General features: G+C 37.2%; 1 protein-coding gene across 1 annotated transcript in view; it reads left to right on the top strand.

Moving 5' to 3' along the window:
- Positions 1 to 4,556: 4,556 nt before the first annotated feature.
- IL17REL (interleukin 17 receptor E like) overlaps positions 4,557 to 13,479 on the top strand; it is a 44,628-nt gene continuing 35,705 nt past the window's right edge. Inside the window, exon 1 of the mRNA XM_084206206.1 lies at positions 4,557 to 4,887. Coding sequence (XP_084062332.1) covers positions 4,786 to 4,887 — 102 coding nt within the window. The 5' untranslated portion in view covers positions 4,557 to 4,785. The remainder of the gene's footprint in view (positions 4,888 to 13,479) is intronic.

Genomic DNA, 13,479 nt, shown 5'->3' with positions numbered 1-13,479 from the left:
GTCAATGTTTTTGTAAATCAAAACAACACTGCCACCCATATGCCCTTCTTTAGCAAAGGACTTTATGTATTGAGGTTTGACACAGAGTAAATCTTGTTAGCTGGAAGCTTTAATTAGGGTCTACTGGTAGATGATCTGTTTCCACAGCACAGCTAGAAAGCCTGTTAAAAGGACAAAAGTCATATTCCTCTATGAGGTCAGCCCGGTGAGGTAAATGTCTATGTGCCATGTTAGAAGGGTTTCTGCTTGGAAGTGTGCCATTTCCTGCTTTGCTGGGTACCACTAGAATTAATGCCATGGCCAACTGCTTAGCTTATACCACAAGTTAGGTTCCTAGCTTAAAAAAAATAGTTAGGTAAAATTAAGAAAAAATTTAGCTGGGTAAAATGAAAAAAAACCAGACTGAAGCGTCTCCTGAAAAAAATAAATTGTGTGCACATGGTGCATTAATGATTTCCTTTTAGTTGCAACCCCTCTACATGTGCTAATGATTTCAATTTCTCTGAGCTTTAAGTTCATAAAAGTATAGATTGTCCACAAAAATTTTGGAGAATTGTGAGTATGCTTTATTTTTTATTATTCTTTTACTTTTTTCTAAATAGATTTTTTTGAACTCTCAAGTTTTTCATTTTCTTCTGTAATAATTTTATTAACAATTTCAAATTATTAATAATTAAAAAAGACATTTTCTTTATTTTATTTCTTTAATAATGCATGGGACTTTCAGCAACCTAATTTGGAGCAAGATTATCGTTAAAATTCCCTTCTAGCCCAAACCAATTTATGATAGTTTGATTCTAATCTTGGGAAAAGAAAGTCTTCAGCCTCCATGGGTTGTGCCTGTGTTGTAATCAGTGCACCTAAGGTGCTGCCTACAGTGATGTTTGCTGTCATTGCTGAATGCTCGTGACTCTTGAAGGAAAGGGATGGTGGGTGAGAGAGTGAGAGGGTCCCCTTGAATCACACAGATGAAATGAGTAGTGGTTGTCTTCAGAATGTAAATCAGTAACTTGTTGAGTACAGAAGCATTGGGCAGCTTGTGTTTCACCAGCCTGTCTTGTGTCTCTCTGGGGTATAGGTGCCCTGCTAGTACCTCTGCTGCGCGCCTGCCATGGCTGCACAGGCTCACTCTGGACAGGAGATACAGGCACAATGCCAGAAAAGTGCAGTTCCCAAGCAGCTCTGAATCCCTTGTGAGTATTTTGTTGTGATGACTGTAGCACCTCACACCGTTCCACTCCAGAGCATGCCCGACATAACAAGAAGCTGTTAAAGTTATAATGTCCTATGGTTGATGTAAGTGGTCTGGAGGCACAATGTCTGTTGTTGGGAGCAGGCAATACAACTGCACACAGAGTTAAAATAATAGCCAGGGGACTGTTATAGTATTGTATGTGTGCCTGTGTTGGTGAAATTGGGAAGAACAGTGATATGTCACAGGATCCTCTTGCAAAATGTAGTGTGAATGTGGCTATTGTGCTGCACAGAAGGCTGGGACTTCTCCAACATGGATGTGACAGGGACATGCCTTCCAGCATAGACATTGATGTTAATTTAACAAAGTCAAAAAGTAATGTGTCCAAAGCAGAAATATCTTTGGAGTTCTGTGCTTAAACTCCAACACATCAGGTCACAAATTCCATTTCTGGCTGCTTACGTATGTCTGGTGATACATATGTGCTAACTTTCATTTTCAAATTAAGAAAAAAAGTACCTGAGCTGATGGTCCAGAGATCAAGCTTCACCCAAGAGAAAATGGAGAATGCAAAATACTGGATTTCACTCTGTTCTCTAAGGCTGTCCTCTGCATTTTATTAAAAAACACCCTGAACCACCAAGCCACCATTGAAAATGTGCAAGATTTGGACTCAAACCTTCTTGGACTGTGAAATGTTTAGATTCTGGCTTTTCTGTGTTCCTGACCAGTGCTCTAATAAAGATTTAGGGTGCAAAATATCTGTATTACCAAAGTGCAAAAGGAGGCCCTTCCTATTAAGGGTTTTTAGAATCTTTTTTCTGAACATGGAGGGAGCATTGGTAGAAACAGAACAGTATCTTTTGCTATTATTTGTTCTTCAGGGATAAAATAATGAAAGCATCAAGCTAAATACAAATGTGGATTAAAATATAGGTAAGGTATAGTAACTACCAAGGACTAAAAGACTGCTGTTAGAAAGAAATTATTTTCAAAATTATGATCAAGAATTAGAGTCCTATTTGAGCAGAGAGCCCAAGAGAGATTGTCCCTGTAAATTTCAAATGCATCAGTGCTTCTACATAACTAGTTCTCAAATAATGTGGCATGGATCAATTATATTGCCCAGCTTTAAGTGAGAATCTTAATGGGGATTCCCAAACCTGATGTAATAGAAACAGTGGGTGAACATAGTAATTCCAGGATACAAATCATGCAGGAAAAGTAAAATAGCTAGTTTAGACATGATTGAAAAAAAAGGTTCAAATGAAGAAAATAACAATAAAGTTGTTGCCTGTTGAACTTAACAGCTTCAGTCCACACAGAAACTGTCTTGACTGAGACACAGTTCCTGCACAGAAAGAGTACATTGCTAGATCTGTGCTATGACCAGTTTTATTCAGAATGTGACAGAGGTGCACTAAGAAATACCAGAAACAATGAGAGAATAAAATTTCTTAAGGCGAATCACACCGTTAATTTCTGCGGAAACTGGAGGTAAATGATACACTAAGGAGAGTCAAAATGGCATTTGCTAGAGAATAAAACATCCTTGAACTGCTCATTCTGCAGTATTATCCTCAGGACCCTCATCTTACAAAAGGGTATAGTAAAAATGAAAAGGTATAGTACTTACCATAGAAAATATAGGGGAGGTATGCTGGAAAACAGTACAGCTGTGACTATTTTGCAAAGGTGAGATGAAAGTGAATATTCTGTATTTTTTAAAGCAGCAAGGGGGAACCCAACAGAACTATTTGGAAGCAGTTTTAAAATCCAAACAAAGAAAATAAAGATAGGTGAATTGTACAATTCATGGCTCCAAGAAGATTTGAAAAATGAAAGGATAAATAGATGCAAAGAGTTGCTTTACAAATACATTTAAGAAAGTTCCAGAAGCAGCTATTAAATCAGTGATGTACACATGGCTTTTGGATCCGTAAGATTCAGGTCATTGGAACTTGTCAGCATACATGTTAAAATAATCCATGGAAATAGGATATTTAACTTCTTTCTTACTTCTTCTAAGCATCCTCTGATGGTCTTAGGCACAGGAGAGTTGACTGGGCAGATTTTTAATCTTGAGTATTTTTGTGCATAGATGTGTCACATCCCACTTCTGTGAGTACTCAGGATTCATTGATGCCCATGATCAAAGTTTTTCTGGACCTATTTGGTAGTGGGCCAGGGGGCTTTGAAGGTATTTTGGTGGTCTCAATCTGCCTCTTCTGGATTGACCCTTTCTCAATAGCTCCTTACTCACCTCTGTGCTTTATGTGGTCACCATGGACCAGAGCAGGGAAGTGGGCCCAGAAAGGTGCTGCCCTACCTCCTCAGGGCCCCCCTTTCCAGCCACCACCTGTTCTAACTTGTCTGCTTGAGTGACCATCAGTGTTTGAGGCATAGCAACATATTAACTCTTTAATGTCCAAGTTTCTATAAGATGACAAAATTTAATTGTTGTTTTTTAACCAAAACATTTAAGTTAAATTTTGTTCCGTATGGTGATTGAAGCTGCTTATCTTAAAAATAAAGTCTTCTTGGAAAATTGGCAAACTGGACTCACATGAAGTATCTAGAGTACATACATTGACAGAGAAGACATTGTATTTTACGTGTAAAGCCAGATCCTAGCAGATGCTGTTATCTGTATATTCCCCACTGTAACTGATGGAAAGGGTTTTGTAAGAGCACTGAGTACTAGGGCCCTGGCACTGTCCTACTGAGAGATATCTCTCAGTGGTGAGCAAGCCCTCTCTGTGGAGGAAAACTCCCTATTCCCCTTAGGCATGTCACATGTAGTCTCCACACCAACCAGAGAGTGTGCTTTTGAAATACTTGTTCCTTTACAAAGGGTAGTGGGGCTGTGTGAAACATAGCACCCAGAGAGGCATTCCTGGGCATTCTGTCATGCTAACAGGTATTGAGGTACTGTGACTCACTCCTACCCTGCTTTCAGAGTTGGTGGTGTTGAGCTTTGAAAAAACATGCACATTTCCAAAGCTGGAGATAGGCTATAGAACAAGATGCTCTTATTGATACAATTAGGTAATAGTGGAAAAAATTTCAAGGCTCAGATTTCTAGAGTGAAAGAATCTGGTATTCCTGCTGATGAAAAAGAGGAAACTAGTCTTCCAAGACCACCCACCTTGGCAAAGCTGGTTTTCTTCTCATTGAAAGCACTAGAAAACCAGAAAAATAAGGCTGCATTTGAATACCCATGAACTTGTCTGGTACATCACTCTAGAAACAAAATTCCTATTTATATATGGAATTTACAGAAAAGAAATCTGTTGAAACTGATCTAATGCTGATGTGATGAAACCCAGAAGGAAGAGGCTTTTACTGTGATTGTCAGAAATCACTGTTTCCTATTTTTTAGTTTGGAACATACGAAATGAGTTGAGCATGCTTTATATTTCCCAGAACTAGCAATTTTCTGTCTTTGGAAAGTTTTAGAGGGAGGAGCTCAGAGGTGCTGTGGGAGGGACTAAAATTCATATTAAAGTTTTGGCACGAGAGGGAGAATTGTCAGAGTAGAAGGTTTCTTCTGAGGTTTTGCTTTTTGTATTTTTTTTTTTCAGTTTAGGATGATAAGTACTTATGTTCAGATCCTTCTAATAATTCTGTTTTGGAATGCTGATTGTCAGATTATTCCCAGGATTGAAGAATGTGGACTTTCATGTTCTCAGGTAATCTCTTACTTGTTCCAATTTGCTGTCTATTAATATAGTAGTTATATGCTACCAAAGTAATTGTAGGAAAAGCAAGAAAGCAAAAAGGGAAAAATATTTCAGCTGTCCTGAACATTCACTTTATATTCCTGTCATTCTGAATTAAGTATCCAAAGTGGCTAAAATTACTCTGAAAGGGGGTAGGAAAATGCATCTTTATGCTGTTTGCAACTGCTGCTGTTAGTTTAAAATCTGTCTTTTGTATTTGAAAAAAAGATTTTGTTAATATTCATTACTTTTCCAGAGTCAGTTTTTACAACAGCAGTGGTGCCAAAGAGATGTGAGAGGGAGGAATGAGAGGTTTCAGAAATTGCTAATTATGTTAGGAACATATGAAACATTGAATTTGCTGTGAATAAATGAATTAAGCATGAGAAAGAGTAAAGCATGTTTTTCATTTTGTGGTTTGAATGTAACCAGTATTAAATTTAATGACTTCTGTATGTGCATGAAAGGGATGTGAACCATACCGTCTCTTTAATAGCTTTGGGTTTGTACGATTCCAAATATCCCCGCAAAGGGGCAGTATGGAGATACTCTGCTCTTGGCATTCTGAAATTGTAAACTTAAATAGAGTACATTGCAAGATTAATTAAAAAAAAAGGGATTAAATAATAGGCAATCTGAATTTCAGTCTTAGTAGAGGATGATAACAGTGTACTGGCTACAGAGAAGTGAAATTGATGTTATGAAAGAATTTTGCTGTCTGTATAAACTTCTGCTTGAAGATGTCAGTACTTAGGACAACCAGTGAGACATTCTAAAGATTGCTTAAATGTGGTGGTACTCCCCAGATATTAATTTGTTCATGTTAAAGTAATTTATTTTATATTTAATATATGTATCATAGAAAACCAGTAAGAATAAAGATCCTTAGAAAATACTAGATTGAGCAAAAAAAGCCCTCTCTATATTTAAATATTCATGTACTATAGTTAATGTTCCTGCATTCAAATTTTGTAATCTCTATCTACTTATATGTTTTTAGAATAAAAAAAATATAGCCATAAGAGATTAGAATAAAAAAAATATAGCCATAAGAGATTCATCTCTAGATGTACCCAAATACTTTTCAAGAATTTTTATGTACTTATATTCATGAATGCAAATACACGTGTATTTTAAATAATTTATGCTCCTTGGTCTGCTGCAATGAGAATTTAAAATAGAAATGATTTGTCATTCTAATTTATTCCTCCAAAGAGTGTAGGACTATCAGACTCGGCATGTAAAAAAATCAATATCAACCTTTTTTGATGGGTTTCAGTCTAGGGGACAGGCTTTACCTCTGGGGACCCTAAAGGGTGTCTTTCTTTGTCAAATCTTAGGTATGTATATTATGAAGACTGATTCACTAATTGCCTCTCGACACAACCCTAGGGTTTGGCAAACTGGATCCCTTTCTCTACCTTCAAGAGTGTGTCTTACACTTTTCCAATACTGAAGATTGATTAACTGAGAAAGGTGTGTTTTATTTTTCTTATTTACAGGCAAAATATATTGTTTCCAGTATAGCAGAATCAGTCCATCAATCATTTGTGATATTAGGGACAGGATTCAGTTCATGTTCTGTATGTGCTGTTTCTGCTAGTTGTATTCAGTAGAATCTTGAATGCATTAATGACTTTTTAAGACAAAAATGTTTTCTCCGAGGGAACAACAATGATCTCAACAGGATAAATTACTGCCAGCATAGCATTTTCAATCTAGTGCAAAGCACTTTAGCTACATGAACTTTAGAATCTCATGACTAGCTTATTAGAGGAAACTTCTTCCTCCTTTTCCTTTGAAATTATTTTATTTGAAATTATTTCTTTGCATAACTGACCATGATTTGTGGGCTCAATCCCTCTCATGAGGTATTCTAAAAGGGAGCAGTCAGTCTGTCCCATGATGTGTTCTTCATAGGGGCACTAGTCAGGGGTTACAGGTGGCCTTTGTCTGTGTGAAATATCTGTGTGCTCCCTTCTGCTATAGCACATCAGATCAAAAAGTAGAGAATCAATGACTTATTTCTAGCAATTTCCTTAATTTGATAAGGAGATACTGTCATTTTAAAACTATCAGAGTTTTCTGCAGCTGCTGTTGTTACAAGTGAATATTATAGAATTTTTTTTTCTTATGGAGTTTTCCCAGAAGTTTGTAAATTTCTCTTTTGCATTCAAACTTGAAGCTGTGTGGTTCTTTATAAGGCAAGAAAAATGAAAAACAATAATTTGCATTTTTTTGCGTTTTTCAAACTATTGGTATTGTCAGAAGTTTTTTAGCAGGTGTAATAACTGAAACTGTTGAGTTTGACCAGTAGACTAGATTTTAGTGTGGCTGTGTCCACTAGATATTTGTGATCAGTTTTCACCTCCATGGGTACTTCTGATCAGAGTAAAGCACTGGTTGTAACTTAGGAGGCAAACAGTGATGTAACTATTTTGAGGCATATTACTTGCAAAACATCTGCATTGAACTGTTATCACAACTTTATGAATTATTCTTAGCTTACCATGGGTATCCAGCAAGATATCCTTGCATTACTTTGTGTAAGGCAATATTCAGGTTTCATTGCTGTAACACAAATTGTGCATCTGTTCAGTACAGGAAAGGAAAAAAAAGAAGGACATTGGATGTTTATGCCAGTATTACATAAAATTTTAAACAGTATGAAAAATATACAGCTGTGGGTTGAATGATGACAAATGAACAACTAAGCTTTTATTACATGTTGTGATTTATTTCTTCTTCTTTATTTTAATAGCTTGGCTTTAGAGCTCAGGTGATATTCTGGTATTCAAAGATTAAGTGCTACGGGCATGGTCTCCATGCGTCACCCAATAGGAAACACAGTTATCAACCACGTTTCCCTGTAAAAGCATAGGGGAATCCCAGTCTGCAATTGAAATTGGGTTTGTGCCCTACTCATTTTACAATCCACATTGTTTGCAGGCTGTACACAAAGAAATAGGCTTATGCCAAATTTGATTCAACAGCTGGTAAAGATCAAGAGCACTGCATTTAAAAAACACTCCCCAGAACACTATGAAATATTATTTGTATTGTCTGCCATTTAATGCAGTAATGTTTCAAAGTCTATGGATAAAGAAGGAAACACTAAACTGAATCTGGGATTTCCCTCTAATTATTGGCTGTTGGCAGTGAATCCTTGCTATATAACTGTGCTTGTTCCTGCAATTCATGATCAAAATACATGGTGTTTCTTTACTGGATATTTATACCGTGGATCAGTCAATTTTTGCTGAATACTACACACTGCAAAATCAGTGATATAGTATAGCCCTTAGTCCACAAAGTCAGCTGACATAAATTGCTATTCTTTGTTCAGTATTAAGCAATTCGTATTTTAAAAGTGATCCCAAGCCTCTAGAAAATGGACATGACAATGTGAGTGACATAATTCAGTTGCCCTCTAAAATCTGATTGAAAACATAATTTTAGACATGGCAAATGTTAAAGAGACTGATCAGACCTGGCTTCCTCAGGGTGCATAAGAGAGATACGTCATAAAATTTCATCATAGGAATACAATTCAACACAGGCATTTTTGGGAATGCATTGATATATCTGATGACAGAAGGAGATGCATAAAAATATAAACATATCCTTTGCTAATATTTGCTGAGATGCAGTACAATCCATGAGAGCATGCCCTAGACAGAAAGCCTGGGGTCTACTTCTCTGCCTGTCGTCAATCCACTTGTGTGGCTCTCTTCAAGTTATATAATTTCTCTGATTTTCACAAGTACAAAAGAGTGCTGACCTTCCTTTCTGGTGTGTCTTAATTAAATGTTTTCATTAACTGCTTTGAATACTATAATTATGAGTTAAGTACTCATTCGTTAAAACTTAAGGGGCTCAATCATATTGAGTCATTGTATTAGAGTGATATTAACCCATTTGCTTAGGTATCTTTGCTTGTCTCATCTGCTGGTGGCTAGAAGAGCTGCAATTTAGCACATTTGTTTTGCTTTTCTCTTACACTGTGTTTCACATTTGTCCTTTGAGTCAAAAATAGCTTGGCAATGATATAAGACAGCTTCATGTTGTGTCCTTTGCCACTGTTTGTCTGCTGTCACATTTCCTCTCCCCTTGAGAAGGAAACAGCCAGTGACAGGTACAAACAGGGACTTACTGCAGTGTTCTTCAGTGTTACAGCATGTACCACCAGCTCCTATAAGAGAGGTGGAGATGGAGAAAGCTCTGCAATTCAGAACTGGCAAAAAAAATGCAATGGTAGCTTTTGGGCTTTTTCCCTTCTCTCTTCCTCAGGAACTCCAGAAGAAGGTTGCAAGGTCTGGAAAGAGACTAGCCACTGGAATAGCAAGCACAGAATACAAGAAGTCATCAAAGTTAAGGGCACAGACTTAACAGGTGTTGGAACTGTACCTGACAAAGTGTCTTGGAACTGAAACACAAGGCAGCGCTAGAAGCTTCACCATGAGACATCAGCATCACTTATGTGCAATCAGTATATAATCTGCAAATAGCAGGAGACACGTATTTGATAAACCCAAACAGAAATAGATAAGCAAGCTCAGCAGAAGATGGGAGCAGCTGGCCTTCATTATTGGCAGTGAATTTTAGCTTACAAATCTCTCTCAGCCATAATCTTAGGGATCTGATCTGTCCTTCAGCTCCATATGGACACAAAACTAAGTAGTGGGTATTGAGACTTGGAAGTAGGTGCTTTCCACAGCCATCTGACTGCTTTGCAGTTGGAAAATTACTTGTAATTTGATCAAATCTGGGTGGGACAGGTTTTCTAGGAGTGGTAATATCTTTAACGAGACCACATGGTGTGACTGGAATTCTTGCAGTAAGGTCTAGGAATAGTTTAATTTGTACTTTTGTGGAGCTGGCAGTGGTGTACCTATTTCATTGTTGTGTTGGTTTATACTACTTCATTATTCCTCTCCTGCCAGGATGCCTGTGCATAGGAGAGAGCCACCAGGGATGATCAAAAATGAGAAGAACCAAAAGAGGTTTAAAAGACTTCTTTCTAGGGATAGGTTTGGATGCTCTCCAGGCTTTTTGGCTCAGCATTGAAATGCTAGGCTTTGCTGATGGAGGGAGGGATGGATGGATGGATTTGGACTTAATAAAGGAGTTTCCTCCTATCTCTACCTAAAAATAATTTGATTTCTGGGAGCCATAAGTTTCCCTGTGCTGTGTTGTGGCTTGGTGGTTGTTCAAACCAGGATCCCACGTTTGAAGTTCTATGAGTTTCATTACCATTATCCCCAAAAGAGGTCCCTGGTTTTGTATACCAACCTGTTACAGATGTTTTCTTAGTATTCATACTGTCAGAAAAATGTATTTTCTTATAATTTTTTCCTGATTAACATTTATTGGCTATTTTTTGAAAACTAGAAAATTATTTGCCATCTTAAAAATACAAACCAGGAAGTATACCCCAAACTGCAGTGTTGCTGAGGAAATTTCAAACCAACTCTGAACAACTTGTCTGGGAATGATCATGGAACCCAATAAATTAATGTATACTCAGTAGTGATACAGACACATCACAGCACTACCATAGCAATTCAATGGGTCAGAATTTTCTAAGGTCATGAACAGACTGGAAAATCACAGTAACCAGTGATGCTGAGCACTGGGATAGATTGTCTGTGGAGCTTATAGAGATTTCCACACACACTAAGAAAATATAGCCAAGATATGTCTAAAGTAGCTCTCATATGTTTCAGATAAAGGTCTTTCTCCCTAGGGCTGAAATGTACAGTAGATGTCATACTGAGTTTTTTTCTAAGACAAGTATCTCTGCTTTCATTCATTCATCCTCTTCTCTTTTGTGGGATCTACAGATGGTCCTTCAAACAATATCTGACTTAATAATTTGGAACAGTTAGCAGAGCCTAAGACCTGTTTTGCTTTATGGCATGTCTTGTCCTTCCAGCATGCAAAATATAGGACTCACCATGAAAGCTGTATGGGATATGCAATCTTATTCAGGAAGTGTCTAAGCAAAAATGAAGAGAGCTTTAGTTTTAATTTGCACATTACCTGTGGGTCTTTCTCTTGAAAGGAAATGTTTCAACAGAGTTGCTTTGAATAAGTGGGGTAAATTTCAATAATTTCTGGACAACTGTTTGTCTTGCTATTGCCTCTACTTGTCTGCATATTTTCAGAGATCACATAAACAACACTGTACAGTACTAGATGTACATTCATGGTCTTTTCTTGGAAAAACTTTCAGGAAATACAATTTACTACAGTTAAGATTTTTCTGTATCCAGTTTTATTTTTCCCCTTTATCCCTACATATGCAAACTTCCTTCATCTTTTTCCCACTTTCTCATCTTCCTGACATGCTGTTCTTTTTTCTGTGACTGCAGTGATTTTTCTCCATTGCTTTTTGTATTTTGATGTTGTTTGTGACAATTTTTTATAATTGCAGTTACCATTATAGTGTGATGCTTCATGCTCAGTTTTGATAAGTAATATCTGTTCTTTGGGGTTTTCCTCCCTCATTTTCAACATACTATATTTATATGGGATACAACAGAATAATTTTTAGAGCATGGTCAGATCTGTGTTACCATTCAGTCTGCCTTTGTAGCTTATTTTCTCTTCCACTTAGAGGTTAAAAATCACATACAGTTTTCAAGCAAATGTATGGCATAGGTAGTTTTCAGTAAGTGCTATCATTAAAAATGAGGCATAGTGTAAAGCAACGTATGAAAGTAGTGAACACTGATGGGTTTATTTAGCTGTTGTAAAATTGGTAGCATTCTACTTCTTTAGAAGCCCTTCTCTTAGACCTCCTTTAATTGCCCTGTGCTAAATTTAGCAACTACAGTACAAGGAGTATACATTATAAAAAGGTAAACTATGTGATTATTACAGAGATTTTTCCCCCTTCCCCATACTCCCACAAAATTATGATTAACCCCATTAAATTATGATTAGTAAAAATTTTGAGAAATAGACATATGTAATAACATTTCAAATAATTAATTTGTATTGGATATAATTTATTTCTCTTTAATTACCAAATTTATATTTAACTAGCTTCTCTATCAATTATCTCAAACTGCAAATGTGTCAGCTACACTACACACTAGATATTTTCAGTAGGGTTTCTCTACACAGTAAATCTTAAATGTTTTGAATTTCTCATGTGCTCCCACAGCTAATTCTTTCAGGGAAAGGTGTTTTTGGCTGTTCTTGCTCTTGATAGGGGAGCAAGAGCATGTATTTTGGGATTCTGGTATAGGGTTTCTGATGCAGGATTCAGACTTTCAGACACCATAATACAAATATGAATAGCCAGGAAAAAGTTCTTTCTCAAAAATTTTCAGGAATACAGCTGAAAAAAATTTCATGTACTAAGATTTCCCTCATCTTGTTGTGGCTAGAATTTTTCTGTAACTCAAGCAAGCACTTTAGAGCCAATCAGGCATGTTTAGCATTGTCTTTAATAGGAGCAGTTCCTTAACTGATGCTGTGGCACCAGGCAGGAATGCAGAACCCTCCCAGGACAGTCATCTGAGACTACCATGGCTTCTACCATGTCCTGTGGGATCATTTGTATGGCCTTACATCCTTACACAACATAACAAGCTAAGGCTAGAATAAAACCAAAGTCAGCATTAAAAATGACTTCTCATCTGGAAGAGATATAATCAGGGGTAGTTCCATGGTTATTTAAATTTGAAATTTTCTTCTGTTTAAGGAGAAGAGGGAGAAACATAATTTTAATCAGAGATGCAAAACCCAGAAACATGTGGTCCTGCTTTGAAGAAAGTCTCAACCCTGAAATGTGGCCTCTAAAGTCTTGGAATTGTTATAAGAAATTTTTGCCAAGTGTGCTATGTTATTCTAAATTTTACTGAGTTTGTGATCCATGATGGCAGGGTTAGAAAATTATTTTTTATTTTTAAGTTCCTGTACCTCCAACATTTCACGGTAGTGTCTACAACATTCACCCATTTTGTGATGCTGCTGTGTTCTTGTGGTTTTAGGTTATTAAATACAGACTCAGTGGAGATCATGAGAAGGCATTAGAGTCATGTCAGGGCAGTATGAGAAACCTGAATACTTAGCATGGTGCTGCATCAGGAAAGGTAAGGGAAAGAGCTAAGCCCCCAGTGAGTCTGATCTCCACTCTCTAGAGCCCACAAACCTGAGTTATGAGCGAAATTTTCTTTGTGGAAATTCTCTTCCACAAAGAAGATGCTCTCTTGTGGAGCAGCTGTTGAGAGCTACTCTTTCAAAGTTTCAGTTTCTGGTTTGTTTTCTGGTCACTGCTTAGAATAAAATATAAGTAGGAAACAGATCTCCCATGTGAATGTTGAAAGCACTCAAAAAAATTCAGCTCAAAATTTTCACTGTGTCTTCCCTTCTCTCAGACCAGCATTCTTCTATTTCCCCTCTGTACACTCTGACAGGAGGCCTGGGAAACCCTCTCATTTACCAGGCAGTGTGGCAAACAGGCAGCTCAGAACTGCTTCTGTTCAGGAGGATGTTGAACCTGGTGGTCCCTTGAGATAAGAACTTGAAAGCTGAAGTATAAAAGGTGGA

This window comes from Fringilla coelebs (genome assembly GCF_963513975.1).
Source record: "Fringilla coelebs genome assembly, chromosome: 5".
NCBI classification, from domain to species: Eukaryota; Metazoa; Chordata; class Aves; order Passeriformes; family Fringillidae; genus Fringilla; species Fringilla coelebs.
Note: the sequence above shows the minus strand (reverse complement) of the source record. Positions and strands in the feature narration are given on the sequence as shown.